The 23,419-nt window shown below is 42.4% G+C and overlaps 2 protein-coding genes across 2 annotated transcripts; both read right to left on the bottom strand.

Annotated features, from left to right (window-relative positions):
• Positions 1-360: 360 nt before the first annotated feature.
• nit1 (nitrilase 1) lies at positions 361-2,769 on the bottom strand. The gene is made up of 6 exons (XM_068308264.1): positions 2,630-2,769; positions 2,011-2,244; positions 1,782-1,885; positions 1,560-1,696; positions 1,319-1,444; positions 361-1,230 (listed from the first exon to the last, which is right to left on the bottom strand). Exons 1-6 carry the CDS (start codon positions 2,710-2,712, stop codon positions 964-966), a joined length of 951 nt encoding a protein of 316 aa, XP_068164365.1. The 5' UTR covers positions 2,713-2,769; the 3' UTR covers positions 361-963.
• Positions 2,770-3,884: 1,115 nt separating this feature from the next.
• On the bottom strand, positions 3,885-23,167 carry actn3b (actinin alpha 3b). The gene is made up of 21 exons (XM_068308156.1): positions 22,797-23,167; positions 10,733-10,847; positions 10,206-10,325; positions 9,859-9,945; positions 9,563-9,650; positions 9,300-9,378; positions 9,084-9,165; positions 8,924-9,009; positions 8,745-8,837; positions 7,988-8,218; positions 7,751-7,898; positions 7,444-7,594; positions 6,930-7,038; positions 6,720-6,860; positions 6,441-6,623; positions 6,225-6,359; positions 5,968-6,147; positions 5,722-5,868; positions 5,497-5,562; positions 5,255-5,413; positions 3,885-5,178 (listed from the first exon to the last, which is right to left on the bottom strand). The coding sequence occupies exons 1-21, from the start codon at positions 22,929-22,931 to the stop codon at positions 5,020-5,022; spliced, it is 2,694 nt and encodes an 897-aa protein (XP_068164257.1). The 5' UTR covers positions 22,932-23,167; the 3' UTR covers positions 3,885-5,019.
• Positions 23,168-23,419: the final 252 nt, after the last annotated feature.

A 23,419-nucleotide genomic window follows, 5' to 3' on the forward strand; every position in this document is an offset into this window, starting at 1 on the left:
AGATTCGACCGTTTGGTGTTGTGCCCCTGTGATAAGATCAAACAGTCAGTTAAGCTTCAATGCGGTTAATACACACCCATATTACCCAGGCTGAGCAGGTGGATGATTAAACATTATTGTTTGTCAAATGCGAAAAAAAGAAGCATATTATTAAATTTACTTTTCTGAACCTTGGATGCATGTTTGAGAGCTGATTTTAGTGTTACCAAGTAGCAAGCAAGGTCCCGACGAACTCTTCCATTTACTTTTATATGATACCAGCACGTTATTACTAAATCAACTATATTAGGCATATAATTTCGCCAGCAAAATTTTAAAAAATTGTCTCGGAGACAGAAAAAGTAACGAATGCAGGTGATAATCATCATTATTTAATATTTCAGCAAACCGCTGTTTGGTTTCACAACCATATGTACAAGCTGTACATGTGCTTTCATTACCAGTGATTTAACCACAGAGCAACAGCGCCATCTACTGACCACTAGGAGTCGTTTCAGGATTCATTTCAGAGCTGACTTTCAGAAAGTTGGTTAATAGTTAAAAATTTTTTAATATTTCTCTGGCATTTATTGTTTAAAGCTTTGTCTGTCAACGATTTACTTGTTTCCTACCACACAGATATTGCCAGTTCCATCCTGCTGATTCTAATGGCACAAGCTGAACTTCATTTCTCTATTGACCTCTAATCAAATCATTTTTTTATTTACTGTACTTATTCATTTTACCTTTGTTTAACCAGGTAAATCAGTTGAGAACCGGTTCTCATTTACACTGACGACCTGGCCAAGAGGCAGCATGACAGGCTGCTAGCTGAATACTTCATGATAAAAACCTGGATTAAAAAGAAATGTTTTTAATTATGAATTTGCCCTTTGCACGCATACATGAATGCAGAAACTCATCAGCTTGTCTCATATGAAATTTCTTCATATATTGTAGTCAGACAGTCCTTTAACTAACACGTCATGTCTCATCGAGGCTGAAATAGAACTTGGTGTCTCTGCGGTGCTGTTGGACCGGCATGTTTCTCCTGGTGCTCCTGAGCTTCTCCATGTCAATCTCCACCAGTGTCATGCCTGGCCCCTCCCCTCCACAGTCGCCCAGCACCTCGCCCCAAGGGTCCACCACCAGGGCGTGGCCATACGATGAGCGCTTCTCGGTGTGCCGGCCAACCTGCGCCGCCGCCAGGACAAAACACTGGGCTTCTATCGCTCGTGCACGGAGTAACACCTGGACATAAACACATGAAAGTGCATGATCCACATTTATATTCATAGCCTTCCCCAGTCTGAGTATTCTGTTGTCAAATGGCTCGCACCTCCCAGTGAGCAGCTCCTGTAGGGACAGTAAAGGCTGATGGGTACGTCAGAATCTCGGCCCCATGTCTCTGCAGAGCTACTGAAAACTCGGGAAATCTCAGATCATAGCAGATACCCAGACCAACCTGTAGCAACAATGTAAACAGACACAGAACAACAAAGATACAACGTTGTCTTGTGAAGAAAACCTGTGCATCTACATGTCTACTTGATTATAATTAAAAAGTAAAATAACAGTACCTTTCCGATGGGAGTTTGAACCGGATGCACAAGAGAAGGTCCAGGGATGGTAATGGAACTTTCTTTTAAGGAAATGCCTTTTTCTGGCAGTTCCACATCAAACAAGTGGGCCTTCCTGTAGACTGACACGATGTTACCTGTAGGTGGTAAAAATATTGTGTTTTTCTCTGAATCAAATGGAATCATGAAGTAGAAAACATGAGATTGTTCAGTGGATCGCACCTTTATCGTTTATTATAATGTGAGTGTTGTAGGCGCGTCTGTCAGACTCCCATTCAGGTCCTCGTTCATGAAATCCCCCAAGAGACAACCAAATGTCCAACTTCCTGAAAAAGCAATTGCGAAATATTTCATCTCCTTTACACAATAAATGCAAGACTGAATTGCAGAATAATAAATACACCTACAAGAAGTCAAAAAGTGGAAAATTTTTCGGTGTCACTTCGTCTACCTGGCTAGCTGAGAGTACTGGGAGATTGTGTCTCCTGTCAGGCTCTCACACAAAGACAACGTCTCCTCCCAGCTGGATCCAACGTAGTCGAAGCACTCTGGCAGGAAAACCATGCTGGCCCCTCTTTCCTTGGCTTCCTCCACCAGCTGCTTACAGGCAGAGAGGTTGACCTTTTTGTCGGGCGTGGATGACACCTGGCACACCGCAACCACAGGCCGCGGTGAGGTCGACATCCTGCACAGAGGACAGGCTGTTGTTATATTCAGGAACAGGAAGCTACGTAGCTTTCAAAACGTCAAGTCACTGGATTTGATCATTAACTTCACTTGTTATTCTATATCATCACTTAAAAATAAATAAAAAGTAAATAAACGATTAAAAAAAATAAAAATAATAATGCTGTACTGCATGGTCTCACAGACACCACAAAAGGATATGGGGACATTTAAATTTAACATATTAAAATTCAGGATTAAAAAAATATTGCAGCCATCATATTTACGACCCACAATCATTTCAATACCACGATCTTATAAAGCTATTGCTATAGGTTGGTTGTATGAAGCTGAATAACAGATGTAAAAAACAATCTATTCTCTCTTTAGCGTAAGAAACTTACTTGTGTTCCAGCTTGATTCGCTGTTTCAAGGTTGCAATAAAGGTGGAATATTTGGCAGACGCTCCTAAAATGCACCTGATCATTGGTCATCAGTCATTCCTTAACCTGGAGGCTTGTGGTTGTTTCACTTCCTTGTTTGGCTGACGTTCTTCCGGGAGGGGGCGTTTCCTCTCTCAGCCTATCGAGGCTGGCTTCATTCAGGGGAGGAGCTAAAAATGATGACGCCGGAAGCCCTTTATTAAATTAAATTAATTAAATGTATCAAAAAAGTTATAATTTTAGGAAATAACTCTTGCCCTGCATTCCTTTTATTTGTCAGAGGAATTTATATATATATATATATATATATATATATATATATATATATATATATATATATATATATATATATATATATATATATATATATATATATATATATATATATATATATATATATATATATATATATATATATATATATTGTGCAATAGGTGTCGTATTTTTGCCGCAGATTTATTTCTGTTTTTTATAACAAACAGCTCAAATTCTTTCTAAGTTCTCTTATAACCCGAAAGGGGTATCTTGTGGGAAATAAAGTCGTCGTTGTCACGTGACTGACTCAGGAAGCGGTACGGAGTTTGCCGTGAGTTTTGACAGCAATATAAATGGTAACGCTTCCGGTCAACCAAAGTCGCTTCCGTTTTGCAACCGGGGTCCGCGGACATGTGGTCCGTGGGCGTCATCGTGTGGGACGTTCCGCTTCAACGACGACGAGGACATCCGGTAGCAGATCACCAACTCCGCCTCATGTATCCATGGCAACCGTAGGCCTCCATCTCTCTGAATGTTAGGAGCGATTTGTTTTTTCAAGAACACTTGATGATGCTTTCATCTGATTCAAGACCTCAATTCCTGTCGGATTGTCATTGAACGCATCATCAGAGTTATTCTGTAAATCTGTTTTTTAACCAGGTTTTTTTTTAATAAACTGTATTCAGATGATCAGGTTCTCCTCCTGTCGGCCACTGGGTGACTCCAGCAGCCCACGAATAACAAGACGGGACTCGATCCGTTCTCCTTCCCCCTCCAGCCTCATCATCCACCTGCTGCAGGTGTCAGTCAGACGGAAGTTCACCGTGGGGAGAGCTCTGGGACACGCCTGGCTTGCAGGTCAGAGCTTCGATTTCAATGAAAGTGAAGGTCGAAGAGATTAACCAGAGAAAATGAAGCTGATGTTGTCTCATTAATGAGGGAATAAAAACACAAACAACAATTGTTTTGTCATATTTTTTTTCTTTTTTATTCCAAGGTGTGTTTTTGTTTTTCAGATAAAACTGTTAACGTGAGCTTCGGTGGCGTCAGTTATATGATGGACGGAACGGAGGGAGAACGAAGCGCAGCTGAGATGAAAACATCATCACACACAGGGCGGAGTCCCCTGGCTCTGACCTCTCAACGGGACCCGTTTTATTTCACGCACGACTTTCCTGACGCCCTGTCGCCCGTCACCGCTTCACGCCTCTCCGCCGCCACCCAAAAACGCAACGCCTTTCCTTTATCCGATGTTAAATGCATAGGAGAGGGGGGGTGTAGGATCGTTCTCTCTGGCCATTAGTGTTTGTCTTCCCATCTTCGTTCTTATTTCAAGCCCTCTTTGTCTGTATTTACCCACAGTGCTTTGCTCCGCGTCCCTGCCTGCTGCTGCTCCGCTCTCCTTCTGTTACCTCCTGAGCTTTAAGGGTCTAAGATCTTCAGGTTCTAATGTTAGAGACGGTTCTGGTTTCACAGTGCTGTGGCTTTGCTCCCCCGCCGACGGTAAGATGCTGTTTGTGTTACTGTGTGGTTTAAGAGACTCACAAAGACAGCAGTTTTCAACTTCAACATAGCATGCAAGCGCACAAATACACAACCCACCCAGCCAACTGACCAAAAAACCAGCGTTTTTTATCACGTTCTTCTTTAATTTACCCTTCTACAAAAAAAATCATCTGAGAGAGAGAGAGAGAGAGGGTGAAAGCAGGAGGCTTTGCTCAAAACAGCTCAGATTTGACAGTTTAACCCCCCCCCTCCCACAAAAAAAAGGCAGTTTTGTTAACATGGATGCTGCTCGCGTGGCGTCAGTGTAAAAACCCAGAACATCCCGGGTTTCACAATGAGGGACGAGATCGACCAGTCCCAACTTAGCTTCTAAGGTTTGAGCAAAGTCTTCTGCAGGGGGGGGAGGGGGAGTAATATTGGGAAAGGGTTGAGGAGGGGGAGGGACAAATTTAAGATCTGAAAGAGGAAAAAAAAAATGAAAGGAAGGAAGAACTTAGCAGGTGTTGGAAGGGGTTTGAATGGTTTCTCTACAAAGGAGAAACGGTGAGAGTTGGGACAGAAGGGATGATGGGAGGAAGGAAAGAAGCGGTTTATAAGTCGCTCTCCCCGTAGAGGGCGCTGGAGAAGGAGATGTAGTCCAGGGCGCCGGAGGGGCAATCGGCTCCGATGTACCTGGTCATGCGGCTGATGCAGTACTCGGCCTGTTCGGGAGGAAGCTCTCTGCGCAGCTCCTCCACCGTGATGTAATTCTGGAACAGACAGAAAGAGGTGGAACGTTTCCCATCAGCCCCTTCTCCCCTGGTCGTTCTGCATTCTTCCGCTCACCTTGTCTGAAGCCAGGATCTTGAAGGAGGCCATGACTTGTTCTGCGGTGTCGGTCTCGGCGGTCTCGCGGGTCATGAAGTCGATGAAGGCCTGGAAGGTGACCACGCCCGTGTTGTTGGGGTCAACCAGGGTCATGATGCGAGCAAACTCCACCTCACCCTGTAGGGGGAGGAGTTCTGGTTACTGAACGACGACGTTAAAAAGATTGTAACGAGAAAAGAAACGTCGTGTGCCAAACTGACCAGATCGTAACCCATGGAGATGAGGCAGGCGCGGAAATCGTCCGGGTCCATCATGCCGTTTCTCTTCTGTAAAGACAAAAAAAAAAGTTTTGTTTTTATTGAAGGAAGGAAGTAATGATGAGGTTATAATTCCGAGAAGAACTCAAGATACTGACGGTAAAATAATAAATCAAAGACATTTAAAGCGACGCAGACGTTAACGGTCCAGGTCAGCGAACGCCTCACCCTGTCGAAGTGGTTGAAGGAGGCCCTGAACTCGTTGAGCTGCTCCTGGCTGATGCCCTTGGCGTCGCGGGTCAGGATCTGGTTCTCCACCTCGTTGATGGTTCTGGCGATGGTGGTGAGCAGCTGCTCCCAGCCCACGCGAACGTGCTGCAGGAGGAAGAGGAGGAGGAGGAGGAGGAGACACAATCAGAAAGGATTAAACACAAAACAAAGCTGGCGTCGCCGTCGGGGTGGAACCCGTCGTACCTCCATAGTGTAGTTGGTGTGCTTGTTGTCGAAGATGAGGGACTCCTGGCTGAGCTGGTGGTCTCCCTCCAGCTTGTCGATGTTGGACTTATAGTTGATGATGTTCTGCTCGTACTGCTTCAGGCTGTTCATCTGTTCCTCCAGGGAGCCGGCGATGTCCACCGACACGTGGCTGATCTCCTGCAGGAGAAAACGGACGGTCATTTCTCATCCGTCCCCGACTCGTCTAACCTTCGGATGCTGCGTTAACGCCGTACCTCCATCTTGGTTTGAATCCAGGGTCCGATGATGTTGGCCTGAGCGGCGAACTGGCGCCTCAGCCTCTCGTTGGCCTGCTGTCTGGCCACCTCCTCCTGAAGCATTTGGTCTCTGAGGGGAACGAAGTGCTTCACCTGCAGGTGCATCAAGGAGGAAATGACGCATCATGGGTAGGGCTCGCCCTGTGATTCTTGAGCGCGCTCAACGCGACTTACAGCGTCCCATTTAGTGCTGATGTCCTGGTGGGACAGGTTGGTGTAGGGGTTGACTCCGGACAGCTTGATGCCGTAGGTCTGAGCGATCTTCAGGATCTCGTTGTGGATGCCCAGGGTGGCCATGCGCTCCTTGTCGGCCTCGGGCAGAGTGGCCTTGAACTGGTCGTGAGCTGTGATCAGACTCTAAAGGGAGGAGAGTCACATGACGTAAACACAAATAACAACATCTTAAATGAATATATATATAAGTATAAAGTTTTCTCCTGTGTCTGGTCCTACCTGGATCTCCTCGATGCTGTGGACGATGAACATGTCCTGCAGGTCCTCCATGGCTCCGTCCATCCAGTTGTTGAAGGGCGCCGCCCTCTTGGCGAACTCCAGGTACAGCTGGTCGATGGTCTCCCACAGTTTTTCAACACGCTGGAAAGCAGACAGCGGCGTTAAACACGTGTGTCATCGCCATCTAAGCATCTGAGTCGAACGCTTCACCTCCAGGGCGTCCCTCCTCTTCTGGGTGAGGGTTCCCAGGTTGTCCCACTGGTCACAGATGCCCTGGCAGCGGGCGTTGACGGTGGCGGCATCGTGGTAGTCCAGCTCACTGGAGGAGAGGAACACAGACACCCATTTTGACTTTAAAATTATGCTCTTGACAACTTTATGATCTGCTTTTGAAGTCACGGAGGATAAAGCCTCGTATCAAACTGTATAGGACATCAAAGAGATCATATCAGAACTATCTGTGGAAGAAAAAAGCCCAGAGGAGTGGAGAGGAATAATGAAACATCCAGATCAGAAGGTCCTCATGAACATCTTTTCATCTTTTTATTCCCCTTTAATCTGTTTCATCTTTTGTTCTTCTCATCGTCGCCTCTGTTTCCTGCTGAGTCTAACATCGTCTCTAATCTCACTCCTCTCTCTCCACCTCATCACGGCTTTATCTGCAAACACAAATCACTCTCAACGACGGTGAACGTTTATCTTCAGCCTCCTTCGGGTGTCTTACTTCAGCTCCTGGGCGATGGCGGCGATCTGCTCCACTCGGTCCTGGTGAGCGGCCAGGTCGCTCTCGAACGCCTCGTGCTTCCTCATCAGGGCTCGGATCTCCATCAGGGAGGCCGACTCGTAGTCCTTCTGGGACAGCAGGTCCTCCTTTCCTGCAACACCAGGAAGCTTTGAGTGTCTGACCTTCACAGACCACAACCTTTTAACCTGTTGAAGTTTGTGTTTGTGTTTGTGTTTGTGCAAACATTCCAACCGCTAGCAGGAACCTCCTGGAAGCAATGCTCATCACTTCCTCCTGTCATCCCTACCTGCAGTCCAGGACTCGTGCATGGAACACTTCTGCTTGAACTTCTCCGCCAGGTGATCCAGCCTCTCCAGACGGCGGATCTCAGTTAGCAGCCACTCCTCGTAGCCCTTTTCCACCTGCTCCAAACCCTTCCAGGCGTTGGCTATATCCTGGAGAAGAGCAGAAGAGGAACTCATGACATGTAGTTCTCCACTCTTATCAGATGAAGGAGAGCGGTTTTATTATCAGCGCTGCTCACCGACACCATCTTGCCCTCGGAGGGCATGAAGGCGGGCCTGTTGCTCAGCCTCAGTTTGGTCTGCAGGGTGTTGAAGTTGATCTCCAGCTGACATTTCTCCTGCACGCGTGGCGGCTTGTGGATGCGGCGGTAGTCGCGGAAGTCCTCCAGCTTCTGCTGCATGGCACGCATGGTCTGCTCGGCCACGCGGTTCTCCAGCCAGGGGATGGTGCGGCGGATCCACTCCAGCAGCTAGGAAACCAGGGAGATGTAAAGTTTTAGCCTCGTCCGGTTTGATTTTATACCCTTTAAACAATGTTTTAACGTTCTACGTCTGTGACGTCCGGATTTGAATCTCAGGTTAGACTTTTCTGATAAATTTTCCTAAAAAAAAATGTTTTTTTTTTAAATAACTAAAAGAACATCAATGTTCCTTTCTTTTATTCAAATACTTCTCAAAGCATTTGGCTATTTTAAAAACTTCCTTTCAGCTCCTCCTGTTAGGAGTCGCCACAGCATCTCACCCTTTTCTATTTCAGATGAGCGCTCATATTTATTTGGCAAAGTTTTTTAATGCTGGATGCCCTTCCTAACCCTAACCCTACCAATGAGCTACATCCCCGGCTCCATTTATCCTCTTTTGATGACCCTAAAGAAATTGCTTCACATGATATTTAAAAAAATAATTTATTATTATATTATAGAGCAGTTTAAACTGCTGGAACTTTATTATTGAATACAGTGAATGTGGGAGTCTTTAGCTGCAGCAGTTTCTCACCTCGCTGGCCAGCTTCTCGTACTCCTCCATCAGTTTCTCATTCTCCTGGTTGACGGCCAACACTTTGCAGATACGGTTGGCAGCCGTCTCAGCCTGGAAACAGATGATTCATGTGTTTTTACATTAATATCTCACATAAATTCATCAGGGCTGCTGTTAAACCGTATCACGTTGTGCACCTGTTCAGCACCAGCAAAGGCGTGGTAGAAGCAGGACACGTAGGTCATGATGGCCTTCTCGTCAGGTTTGGGTGTGTTCACAATATCTAACAGTGGGAAAATATCAAATGTAAAAAAAAATATGATTGCCATCGATTGGGAGTTCATTTCACAGCTTTACCTTCAGCGTCAAGCATCTTGGGGATGTCCAGAAACTTCTCAGCCACATCGAAGGCAGTGTTCAGGTTACCAATAGGGTCATCCTACGGGGGAGGGGGACACAAGCTATTTTCAGTTACATAAAAGATCTAGAAATGATGCCAGATGACAATCATTCAGTAGAAAGAGTGAAAAGCAAAGCAGAAGAGGAAGAAAACAAGAAGAAAGGACAGGGCACCTTTCTCAGTTTGGAGTAGTCAATGAGGTCGGGTCTGTGTCTGTGGATGAGGGCGCACAGAGCCAGGCCGTCTTTCCAACTGAGCGGCGAGAAGAGGAAAAACGAAGTTGGAGACGTGCCGGAGATGAAGGAGGAAAGGGTGGATGAGGAGGGGAAAGGAGAGCAATAAAAAAGGTAAAAGGAAAGATGGAGGATGGTGATTATGAACATAAAGACCGGAAATAAAAAGAGGATAAAATATGGTTTATGGTTTCTGCACCTACCTGATGTGGAAATTCTGCACGTTGACGTTCCTGTAGGGGGCAGTCTTCCTCTGGCACCACAGCAGCAAACCCTCCTTGGCAGAGGTCTCTGGAGCAAACGGGAGGAAACATGGGTTTATTTTTAATTAACGTTGGAAAGGAAAATTATCTTCTGATGCATAAATTAAGGAAATACACAAGACTAAAAATTTGTCTGCAGCTGTTTATATTTCACAAACTTTACTTTTAAAATTCAAGAAGATGTGACGGATAAAGGGGGTGAAGATGCAGATAGACACACACACACACACACACACCTTCCACAGAGATGTCCTGGATGGCGAAACGCAGGATGATGGTCCAGATCATTCCCAGAGTCATCTTCCCATTACCGTCAACAATTTCTATAAAAACACACAACCGTAAAAAACAAAGACAACAAATTTAAAAAGGAAATTAAAGTGGACTAATTTCTAGAAACCTATTCCATGATGAACAACTATAAGCTTTAATTAGTATAAATATGTATTTATAGGAGATTTAATTCAACAAAAGGTGCTTTTACTCGACACATAAATGATCGATTACAGTGAAGTAAAATATTTCAACACAAGTTGTGTGTAGCAGCCAGTAATAAGTAATAATATTGGTGCAGGACTCTCACCTTCAGCACCAATAGACACCAGTTTGACTCCTTTGCTGCAGATGAAATCCAGAGCTTTATTCACGTTGGCGATCTTGTGGAAACGCATCTTGCCTTTATCAGGTTTGGGCAGCCTCTCGCCTGGAAGACAAATTTACTTAAGATTACCTGACAATACAAAGAATGATTCAGCTAAAAAAAAATTCTGAATCCAGTTTCTAAAATGAGAAGGCTTTCTGTTTGTATATCCAAAACAACCAAACATTTTCAGGCATCACCGTGAAAAAGACAAGAATTTTCTACGATTTGATGACAAGTTATAGGCTAAAGTAATGTGGAAACAAAAAGAAAAATTAATAACTAAATAATACTCAGAGGAATCCAAAATGATGTCACTCATTAGATATGACAGCTGATGGTGATTTTATTGTAATTTGAGATGAAAACGTCTCTTTCCTACAATCAAAAAGAAAAAAAAACGAGCGTTTCCCAAACAGAATCTGATGGTGGACAAATGCAGATTCTGTTCCACTTCCTGTGGGTTTCACCTGAAATGACCTCCAGCAGCAGCATAAGTTTGAGGCCATTTCTGAAGTCCTCTTCAATGTTCTCAATCTGTGTCCCGGCCTTCCTCAAGTGGGAGTTACACCAAGCTGTGAAGGTCTGAGAAAGAGAGAGGAGAAGAGCTGTTTATGCGTTTGTTTTTTACGTTTCCGTGACAACGCAAACAATTTCATAAAAAATGATCAAAAAAAGGTTAATGTCATCCTTAAATATGTGGAACTAACGGGGATGTGAAAGCCTCTCTGCGGATGAGTGCTCACTTTTTGTCTCAGTGGAAAATTACCAAACGGCATCAGCCGAGAGCTCCGGGTACGATACGACCGCTTCCACCAGGACGTTCAATCAACTGCTAAATGGCTTTTTGAGAGGCTTTGCTTCAAATGTGAATATGAGATGAGTGTCCTGTTGCTGCAGAGCTCAAACTTTGCCACAGATTGGAAGGTGTGTGGGTGTAGAAGCAGCATAAGAACACGAGCAGAATAACTGCATGATGGTGTGGGTGGAGGTGAGAGAGACGGAGCTCAGACTCAGAGCTGAATAAATTATCTTTAAAGCAGATCACTAGGTAGCAGGAAACATTTTAAATAAAAATATGAATGCCTTTGTATATTATATGGGTATAAACTTGCATAATATGTTATAGGAGGATACTTCTATATTTGTTTCAGTGATCATGCATGAGGGTTTTCCATCCTGTGGTGGAGAATAGGAAAAAAGGAGGACGTTTTTATTTTTTGTATTAAAAGCAACTGATTGCTGTTTCCACAGCAACGATTATTTGACGTGGGACTGAAACTGTGCTTACGGTAAGACAGAGGTTAATTCTTACCTTGCCAACAGAAAATTTGATGAGATCATTTCTATTTACTCGTGAGAAAACGTCCAAAGAAATCAATCATTTTATGTCCAGCCCATTAACAAAAAATTAGTAAACCCTAAATAATACCCTGCTCCAATTTTGTCTTTCATACCAACATTTTTTTTGTATTGGAAAGCTGATGGACAAATAATACCTTCAAAATTGATCTTCGGAACCTATTTTTAATAAAGTGCAAAACTAGTTACCCTTTTTCATGATCTGAATGAGCTTTGGAGAGGTTAAGATTTCGAAATACGCCTCCTAACCTAGAAACAATCTGAACCAACTGATCCACAAATACATGAATAAGATATAATGAAACAGCTGGGACGTTATATAAAAATATTAATATAAATTAAACTTGATAATCTCAAGAGTTATGACATAGGAAATAAAATTCAATATAGAAATAAAAAAGCTAATAAATATGCTTTTATGCTGATGCATATTAAGGCTTGTAGATGCTGGACTTTCACTGGCTGTGCATTAGAGGAGGGAGAGGAGTGACAGGAATGCCCAGGCCCGGGTGTAATTTGATGTAAGGGTCTGGAGAAGAGTCGGGGCCGCCTGTCCGGCCCGCTGGGGGTCCCAGCTGGTGCTCGTCCCCTTTGCCATGCATGACCAAATTTAGACAGGCTTCTAATCCAGCGCACACAGGCCAGTAGGCCAAGCTGGAGGGGAGAAGGTGTGCAGAGAGGAGGAAGGTGGCTGCAGGAAGGGGTGGCTGTGGGCTAAATTAGGTAGAAGAGGCGGAGACTAGGATGAAGGGGGTGGGGGGGGTGGAGGAGGACTAAATCGGTTTGTTATGGGACACCATGGGACAGCTGAGAAGGCAGGATTCCTGAGGTGAACTGTAAGAGTCCGAGAAGGGGAGGAAGGAAAGGACTGAAGAATACGAGGCGACGCAAAATGATCACTGTGTGATTAAAAAGGAACCTGGGCTACAGATAAATCAGAAAAAAATATACTGACGAAGCAGAGAAATGGGAATAAAACTGAAATAATAAAAACAATTATCTGTCATACCTGCGATGTCTAAAGCTTTTAAATTCCATTTCCTGCTCACAGCGTTTATGATCTCATCCCCCAGGATTTGTTTTAATGCCTGTGGTTGTGGCTCTCCCCCGGAATGAAGTCACCCTCATCCCGGCATGAACCCCCACCCGCACACACGCCCCCCACCCCAGCTCGTCTCCACCTGTTGGTCAGCTGGGCCCACGGCCATTTTCACAGGTCCTTCTTGTGAAATGAGGTCATGGTAGCCCTGCTGAATGCCTGTCATAACAACAAACTCCAAGGGGAATGAGGAGGACTGCTGACAACACACACGCACACACACGCACACGCACACGCACACGCACACACACACACACACACACACACACACACACACACAGTAAGCTCCATAACTAACTACCTGGAGCTTCCACCACTACCTCCATGAGCAGTATGCGGCACAAACCAGTCATTGTCGACTTTGTGAGTCTCTGCATGAACACATAATGTATTTGTGCTGAGTCGGGGCATTTCTGGGCATTAACAGGTCCGATCTGAGGGTTCAAACATTTCATGAAGCTTTGAGAGGCTTATATCCAGCTCTATTCCACTTGGCAGATTTTAACTACACTGGAGACCTGGAGTAAGAGATTTCTACATCATAAAAACCCAACGCGTAAACACACACATATTTAATATATAGGAAATAATGTTATGTTAAAAAAAAGTATTAAAAAATTAAAACAACTATCACTAGAAGAGATATTTTTGTTTATTACTAATAAATATGTCTGCTATGCTGTTATTGAGTTACTTGGGATTTCTTTTGCACCTGTCACGTACCTCTGACATCATCACACACACACACACACACACACACACACACACACACACACACACACACACACACACACACACACACACACACACACACACACACACACACACACACACACACACACTTCAGCTGTGTTGCGTAATTGTTCCTCCTGTCGTGTCACATCTGGGTCATTCCATTCATTTACACCTGAACCCTCTCTGGATTTAGCAATGGAAGAGTTTTATGATTTAATTACAGAAGCTGCCAGGAATTTCATTCCCTGATTAACAACTTCAACTCTTTCAATCCATAATAAATCACTATTTTGGAAAATATGCTGATGTGTTGTTTGGAATATATTTATCAGCATCTCCCTTTCACCTATGACAAAGCTTTAATAAGATACTCATTCTTTTACCTCATGAAGTAAACCTACTACAAGGTTTTTGACACATAAACTTCAAATCTGTGTTCATGACTTTTAAAAAGGATCCAGTCCAGCATTTCCAGGTCACCTTGTGAATCCATGATGTACCAACAGACTTTTTTTTTTTTTGCTGCTATAAGCATTAGACCATTAAACCCGGTTCATTTCAATTCTAATGTTGTTCCGAAGAAGCAGAAGCAGGTGTTATTTTTTTATAATTGAACTCATTCTGTTAATTTTTTTCTTGGTTAAAAAATCTAAAGCAACGTAAATGTTACAATTAAACAGTCTAATTCTGTGATAAATATCAGAGCAGTGCTGACAAACAAGTTGTTTCCTCTTTAAAAACTGTGTGATCAGTCTAGAAGTTGTGCCAGACGGACTCGCTGGCTTTAAACAGCTTTCATGCAGCTCTGATGTCTGGTCGTTCAGTCCATGGGACAATCTTATTTATGTGTCAAATGTTCTAGCAAGATTTTCCAAAGCTTATCAGCTGACTTAGAGTGAGATTCTCACTTCAGGCGACCTTTGACCTGCAGAACAACAAGGGTGTAACCCAAGGACCGCTCTGACACACCCGTGACAAGACAATGAGACACATCTGAAGGACTGATGGTGCAAGAATGCAATAAAAAATAATTCCTGGTGTCAGAATTCTCTGTTTTCATTCTCTCAAGTTTTCAAAAGTAAAAATCTTCATCCTGCTGGTGTAAAACTATGAATAACCGCCTGCAACTTCCTTTATCACCTGTTCACACACCTGTCACAAACATTACAGGCACTCACAATAATACTGTCACATAAACACACACAAACGCACACACACACAAAGTCTGACCACGTTAGATCATAAATGTGTACAAACAACAACACGCTTTAAATGGAATGATGTCTTGATCCCCTGAAATATTCATAAATGACAGCGTTAAGTCAAAACCTAACGCCACAGCTCCAGTAATAGTAATAACTCCAGTAATAACTGTGTCAACAGAGAACAAAACGTCCACCTTTCCCCTAAAGAGAACCTGACTGGAACTCCCTTTGTCAACAAACCAGACACAAAACACAAGATCTCTTCCAAACGTTGCTTCATTCCAGTTCCTGCAGAAACAGCTCGATTCCAAAAGCAGATCCTACTGAAATAAAAGTTTATACGACCCGAATCTGCACGGTTATGTAGTTTTTAAAGTTGCATATGCTGTATGTTGTGTAGTGCATCATTGTTAAAGCTGTTGGAAACCGATCTGAACATCCCAGCAGGAGGCCATGAGCTGAACGAAAGTAGTAAAAATGGACTAAGATGCAGCGTTCAAACTGTCAGCAGAAAATCGACAATTTGACAAGAAATACGCAATGTCTCCACGACGAAATACGCCATGAGGCCTTTTTTTTTTTTAATGTCAGAGCATGTACAAAAACAACACCAGGAAAAAAAAAGTAAAAATATTATTTTTACTGTTAAAACCAGTAATGGCGGCGCGAACACCATTTGCTTTTCATCGGTTCCTTGCGTCAGGAGTTAAACAGCCGGTAAACTGACAGATCGTCTGAAGAGACAGCGGGAACAACACATAACAGGTGTCGCTGACATTTAGACATTTAGAGGCCCTTCATTCTCTTCTTTAAATACCCCCCCAAACACACACACACACACACACACCGCCCGCCTCCATCAAACAGACCTGGGGCCCAGAATTTCGTTGCCACAGGAATGATTGGGGAAAACGACACACGAGTCAAGATGATCAGCCAAGTTGAACACTTGTGACCAACCTCTAACCCCCCCCCAGTGATGCCTAAACAACTCTAAATGAACTGTGACCCCCCTGACAACCAAATTCATTTCAAGGCCTATAAATATATTTTATTCTAATGTCTATTTATAATACTTATATGTCGTCATTTTAAAAATAATCAATTTTTTTAAAGCAAAAAACCTGGAAAATTTTATTTGGATGTCAAGATATTAAACTGCAGTTGAACAGTAACTCAATTTTACTCCAAAATCCGCTGGTGAGCCTTACTTTCTACCTGTTTCCTTTGGAGGGATTAACAGCTGATTCGTTTGACGACGGTTGAGAGCAGGGCCGCTATTACCGGTCTCCATTACGAGGTCCAAGTCCAAAACGGAGGGATTTATGTCGGTGTTTAAACGGATAAAAAGCCTCGGACACAGCGTGTAGTTAAAGCCTCGTGTGGGCGGATCAAGCCTGCGCCAGATGCCAGGGAGATAGAGGCACTCAGAAGGGATTCTGGCTGATGGATCAGAAGGAAGGTGATAGCTAACCGACTCAAAGCAAGCTAACATTGCTACCACCATGCTAGTAGTTCTGCTGGCATCTCATCCAGAGTGTACCCTGCCTCTTATGCGAAACCAGCTGAGATAGGCTCCAACAACAACCGTGAGGCGGATAAGTGGCTGAAGATCACAATCATCTTGTCTTTAAGAAGATGGATGACTATCTAGATGCAGCTTATGCTGATGAGAATGTATTTTTTCTTTCAAATAATATTTTGCCAATGTATAGAAATCTGAACTGACTGTTGCGATAAATTAACTTTCAGACGTTAAAAGAGAAAGCAAGGTTATCTGTTTCGAAAATAAGGCAATTCATTTTATTGTAGCTGAGAAATTTTGCCCAAAACTGACCTAACTTTCTGCATGTGCATGCCAGTCTTCCCTTCCTCCTTAAAAAAATGTTTTTTTTCTGTTCAAATGTTAACAAAATGCAAGCTAACAGTGTTTCTTAATTAAAAATGGAATATTTACTCCAAAACAAAATTAAATTCATGAATACCTGATGGCTTTGAACTGCTTTGACTTGGCTTAATACAAACGTGGTGTTATTGGTTGTCAGATCAATCTTGTTTATGTTCCAGTTGCTTCCATCCAGGATCAGATGACTCAGAATGACATTCTTGCATTCTTTCCTTTTATCTGCGGTTCAAAGCGGAACAAAGCAGATTGACTGATGAAGACTGAGATTTTCTACTATCGCAAATATGATAAAGACCAGACTGAAAGGACTGATTGAGCAAAACTACAAAACTCCACATACAGACAGCTGTTATAGATGGTCAACCATCATTTCTCAAAAGGAACCTTGACAATGAAGGTCTTTACGTGAAAGTTGTGCTGGTCTGTCTCTATTTTTTCTATATTTCCCTGCATCCATTAAAGTGAAAGAACAAGGGACCTCGTGCTTTATCTTCTGACCCTGCAGCTCTGATTTCATCGTTATTTATGAATCATGAAACTGAAGCAACACCAGTTTGGCTGCGTGTGACTGCTACTTCCTGCCTCATCATTCACAAAATCCTCATTCAGTGTCCAATCAGAGCTCAAAGACGTTAAACCCTGGAAAAAGTCTGAGGCTACAGCTAATCAGCATTTCACCCCTCATGAGAAAACTGAGCTGATAGCTGAGCTATTAGCTTCAAGAGAACAATATAAAGCCCCAATTCGCAGTTAAATAAAATACAGAATGATTTATAGTTTTTGAGCTTTCTGAAGCACATGCATCAATATTCTTAAAAATATCCTCCCAACTGTAGCTTATGAAGCCATTATGAAATAAATAATGACATATTCACACTCAGTCCTATTATAAGAGACCCATCATCTCAGCAGACTTCAGTCTGATGAGCAAAACTTCTGCTCCCACCTATAAATATCCATCAGTAGCAGCCAGCATTCAGCCCTAATTATGAATTTAGTTCCACACGGAGAGCTTCACTCTTCAGTTTGTCTCATTAGCAGAAGACAGTGAATAATTACACAAGTCTTAGGAGACATTGTGTAGTTTTTTGACCATGTGACTCGTACAGCACTGAGGACACAGACATGGCATCCATTCTGAAGACTCATAAATAAAACTAAATGGCTAAATAACACAAATTAAAGCTGCTTTTCCTTAGAAAGTTGATTTTAAAAATGCTGATCTCTCTATAATTGATCCAACCCTCTATTTTATTTGCAAATCTGAAAGTTTCTCTGATTGGAGGTTGACGGCACAGACCACCAATCTCCACTTCTACTTTCCCGTCTGGTTCTGAGACTGACCACACTTTTTCGACTTTCACCAACGTTTACAAGAACCTCACATGTATAGAAACATGTGTGAAAACACACCTTCACACACATATGGATGCATGCATACACTCATACACTCCTCAGCCCTTCCAACGGCCTCCGAATGCTCCTGCGCTGCACTAAGGCAGTTTATAGAAGCCTCCCTACATGGACACAGCTTCTGGAATAGAAACTGCTATTTGATCTGCTGCTTCTGTCACCTCTCCGCTTACGTCTAACCCTCATACACCTCGTAACTACACACTTCATACAACAGATACCGCAAACTGAAGTGAGAAATTAATAACGCTATTTCTGTGAGATATTATGATTTAAAGAGAGAACATCTCAGTTATTTAACCAGATAAACGATAAGACGGGTCAGATGTGTGAAGGTGGGGATAACAAGAACTCTGGATTGGCTGGTTTTGTGAAAAGAAAAATCTAATTTGGCCAAATAATTACACAATAGCCTGAACGACATTGTTTCAGACCATCTAAGCTTTGTGTTCACATTGGTGGGCCAACTGTTTCTGCAGTGGCATCACATGACCCTGACAGACCAATCACAGTGGAGGATCAGGTGCACCTCAGGACGCTAACCTTATATTTTAGTATAGCCTGGGAAACGGGTACAAAATCTCTTATTTATTCACAAATCATGTGAATAAAGGCTGAGAGGAGGATATATCTCACATTTCAGTAAAAAAAAATTATTTCCACATTGTAATAGGAACACACAGCATTATCACTGGAGATGCGATAATAATTTTAAAGGTAACATTTCAAGAACAGGCCAAGGAGTTTAAACAAAGATATATTAAAAGAAAATAAACACAACAGTCCCTGAGCTTCTCTTTTTCTTATAGCACATTATTTAAAAAGGAGAGTAGAGTTTGTTGAGATGTTCTTCAGTGTAAACCTCTGTCTTTGTTTCACTGAGCATCAAGCAGTAGGTCAGATCAATGTTCCGGCCTGGCTGTTGCACTAGTGGACTGATTTAAGTGCAAAATGAGATTAGACAAGAATAAACCAGATTACACAGCACCCTACGATCTATCATCGGCCACACAAGAGGACATTACATTAACTCGAGTGGATAAATATCACATTACTAGATTTAACTTTATAACACTTGACTCTAACGATGAGCAATCTTTCAGACACTTCATTTATTTCACACCCCAAGGAGGATATAAAGAAACAGATTTGCGGCACATCCAATTAAGGAATAATGAAATGACAGATTTCACAGTAAGGATGATCGAGGATTACTGTTCAGGCTTTACCTGCCGAGACGAACGCATCATTCACATTCACTGACATCTCTGTATAATTTTCATTTCACAGCCAAATAAAAATTTTCTGATAATTGGAAAATTCTCTGCGTCTAATGACATTGTGACAACATTATTCAGGGAAAATTGCAGGCTTTTTCTAAACAAATCAATCCAAATATTTTTGATGAATGAAAGGATCTACAGTTTACATTTTACCCATTGATTCTAAACACTTTAATATATAATTTATAAACATATATATTAATATATAAACACCTTCATTATAAAATCATTTATTTGGTCTTCAACTCTACCTCAACTCATGACATCAAGTGTAAAACCAACAGTTTAAACAGTAGAGGATTACGGTATTCTCACACTTCCTTTGACAAAACGTGATTAGTCAGTAGAAAAAGAATTCTTATATATCCATGTAAGCGTCTGCATATGCAATAAACAATCACAATGCGATCAGCTAAGCCAGTAAGTCTCTTGATAACCCCGTGTAATGATTATTTATAGGTTATTGCTTCATTAGACACTCAGTCATTCACTTAGGCAGCTAGCAGCTAAACTCAAACTGGGAAACATGAGTCAGCGGTAAACTTTTTGTTGCCTTGAATATTTCATATTTACTTCTAATATTTCAATAATATTTCACTAATAAATAAAACCGCTAAACTTCACCACATGGATGTTATTTCAGATACTGAGCACCATGATGCTGCTAACGCAACAATGTGCTCACACTTCTTACTAGCTCTCTACGGTCTCCGGATGAGGTACTTATCAATAACTTTTGAGAGTTGATGGATCCATAATGGATACAACTGTCCTGCCTGGTTCATCTCTGAATCAGTTTTATTTCTGGGATAACAGCTGCATCAAAAAAAAAAAAAAGGAAAACCATCCAGACAAGATGCATCCAAACCTCATTACTGTAACTATTCGTATCTCGTTCCATCTCTGACACCCTTTGGTATAGACGCGAGATCTAAAGCTATTTTTGTTAAAAACATCCTGATCCAAGCCAAGAATTATTTATTTTGGCAAATCTCAAAGAGCTACTTCATGAGAAATATAAACCAATGTGCACAAATCAGAGACCTACACTCAACACACACAAAAATTTCAAACACTAGTATCAGATTGAGCATGACTGTGTGTTGACAAACACTTCACTACTGTGGTAAGTCGTGAGCAGCTTTTTCCACTGAAATTTCAAGGACAGAAGACGGAACAGGTGGTGAGAGGATTTCCTTTCATATTCATTACATCGCAAAATGATGCACCAGCTATATTTATGGGCTGATATCAGCTTCTTAAGCTAGATTTTACATGCCGAGGAGAGCAATGGAGTACGATGACCTACTCCCCCGGGAGGTTGAGAGGTGAAGACTAAAGAGAGGGGTTGCTTGGCTGGGCCTTGTTTTTCAAGGTCTATTGTATCATCTTACATTGAAAAGATTGACAGGGGCATCAAAACGTTCCTGACAGGGGGAAAGAAAAGGGACGTAAAGGGATTTTCAAGAATTGGAAAGAGAAAGTCTTCAACAGTTTGGAGAAGAAAGTAAGAAAATGAGGCAAGGAGGAAGAAAAGTTGGGAGTCAAGCAAGTATTTTTAGGAAGATGTTTATTTGTAGGTCTGTGAAACTAACCCGGGGTGTATATCTACCAGCCTTGCCATCTTTCCCTTGGTTACCATCTGTCGGGATGTCTCAGCCTGTCAAGTTGCTCTGGAGGACATTTTGCACTCAGAACAATTCTACAGATTCGATGTAACACAACGTCTGAACAGGCCTGTTAAAATACGGACGTTGTGCAAGTCTTTGCTGCGTTGCATCACAATAGTGCTGATTAAAAAAGTGCAGATCAGATTATACATATGGGGAAATGGTCCTGAAATGGCAGGAGCACAAATGATTACAAAAAAGAAATGAACATATACTGTATGTTGCTACATATAAGTTATATATTAGGACAGGTTTGGCATGGATGAAAATCAAATATAAATAATTCTTGTATTGATTATCTTTACTTTGATAATGGGAGTTTGCCATTTTTGATTAGCATGATAGCTATGATGAATAAAAGAAGCACAAATTCATTCCTGATTAGAAAAAAAAAACCTTTCACTTGCAGCATAACATTTTGTTTTGTAGGATTATTCAAATTAAATCTAAATTCACATTGTTTTTAAGAAATCACAGAAATTAAAAGATCAGATGACTTGATCACAACACCTGACTTGTTGCCATAATTTTTTGTTAAGGCACAGAATTTAGAAGTGACTGAAAATGTCTAAAATTACAATGAAGCCGCCAGTTTTACCTTTAACTTGGGTCAGAGAAGCAGAAGCTAAGCTAACGAGCTAATATTTGATCCTTAAATATTGTATAAACTTTACTAAAAGAGCGTCTGATGCTCTACAAAGACATAAATTATATTTAATCATCTACCTTGGAGCTATTTTCAGCTCGGGTTTAGGTTTTCCACAGGAAATGACGTCAACTTCTGGGAATCCAACATGGCCGCCATGACGTAGCAAACACTTCCGCTACCTTAAAACGAATCCAGCAACGATTGATAATGCATCGATTAAATATTCCGTGTAACGACATCGTGATAAAGACGATTCCAGTGTCAGCTAAATATTAATACTAATATCAAGACTATTCCGAGTTGAAGTCAGATGACGTCACTACCCGCCCCTCACCAGAGGAGCTCGCGCCTCACAGAAAGGCCAACTAGTCGCCTAGGCAACGGCTAAGTAGCCTCTCAGGCTAGCTAACAGCTATCTAAAAAACGGGGTTTAGGAGTATTTTTGCATTTATAATTACTGGCAAACATTTAAAAAATTTTTTTAAAAAGTTTAGTTTCCATTCTGCTGGTAAATTAAATGATCTTTTACTCTCGTCTTCTTTCAGACGAGTGGAAATAAGTTTTAAAACTACAATGTTGTGTCATTAATTTGTTTTTGGGAGATGTATGCAAATTAGCAAGTTTTAATGCTTTTTTTTAAAGATTAAACCTTTGTTTGAAGCTAATGTGTGGTGTCAAAGTCAAAGTTTATCATCAACGTGAGCTAATGCCCTTTAATTAATGATATTTGTTAGTAGACCTACTTATATCGCCCTAAATAATAATAAACAAATAACCCTTAATGGACTTCACTTAAAATGCCTGTCGGATTTCCTCTCCTTTCCTCTACATTTAGTGTGTTTTACATTTTCAAGTGGATGACTTAAAGTCTAGGCTATGATTAAATCCAAGACTAAACACTGGGGTGGGATTATTTTTAGACAGTCTTCGCAAGGCAATCGGGGGTAACTGAAAGACAACACTGAGAAAGTTCCATGGCCCAAAATATCCGCCACACGGCTTCCAGCAGGACACAAGTGTCAGGTGCGACCAAAGCAAGGACGCAGATGCCCACATTCATGTTAGCTTGTTTTGATTTTACGCATAGGTGACTCCAGAAACACATACTATCTCAATCTATAATTAATAGTTAGTCGCTGATGTGTTGCGCATGGGTCCATCCACGCGAATTTACGCACAGCGGCTGAACCCCCTCCCCAGATCCAAACCTACCTTCCTCTGCTGCTTCTCCCAGGCAGGATCCAGCAGCAAATCCCTGTCCCAGTCCTCCTCTTGGGTCATGTACTGGTCTTCATGATGGATCGTGTAGGAGTTGCTGTATGTGATTTGGGTTTCGACAGCTGTCATCGTGCCACCCCTGTCAGGACTTCTTACGTCCCCCTCAGCTTTTAGTCAGAAAACAAAATAATCAGCAGTAGAGTGGACTGCGACGTCCTGAGGTCAAGAACCTCCTTGAGTCGAGGGGTCTTGCTTTCTGGGGGAGAGACAATTAGGGGGCTGCAGAGACCAGACTCCACTAGTGCGAGGTGTCTGTGCGGAGGTGGCGCTCCCACTACCAGAAGACCCTGCTGGCCGGTGCTCCTTTCCTGGTGGTCAAAAGTGCCACACGTGACCGCACCCCAATAAGTACCGGAACCAAAAGGTTGGGTATCAAATTCTGACCCAAATAAGGTGGAAAAGGCGGGATGGTGTGTCTCCAGCAGGGCCAGCGAGCCTCTGAGTGGCGCAGACTGGCGTCAATCACGCCTCCCACCCCCCCACCGGCCGCACATTGCACCTGTCGCTGTAAGTGATCCTCAAGGCCTGCCTAAAACCACCTCTACCACAAAGAACCT

This window comes from Antennarius striatus, chromosome 23 (assembly GCF_040054535.1).
Source record: "Antennarius striatus isolate MH-2024 chromosome 23, ASM4005453v1, whole genome shotgun sequence".
In the NCBI taxonomy this organism is placed as follows: Eukaryota; Metazoa; Chordata; class Actinopteri; order Lophiiformes; family Antennariidae; genus Antennarius; species Antennarius striatus.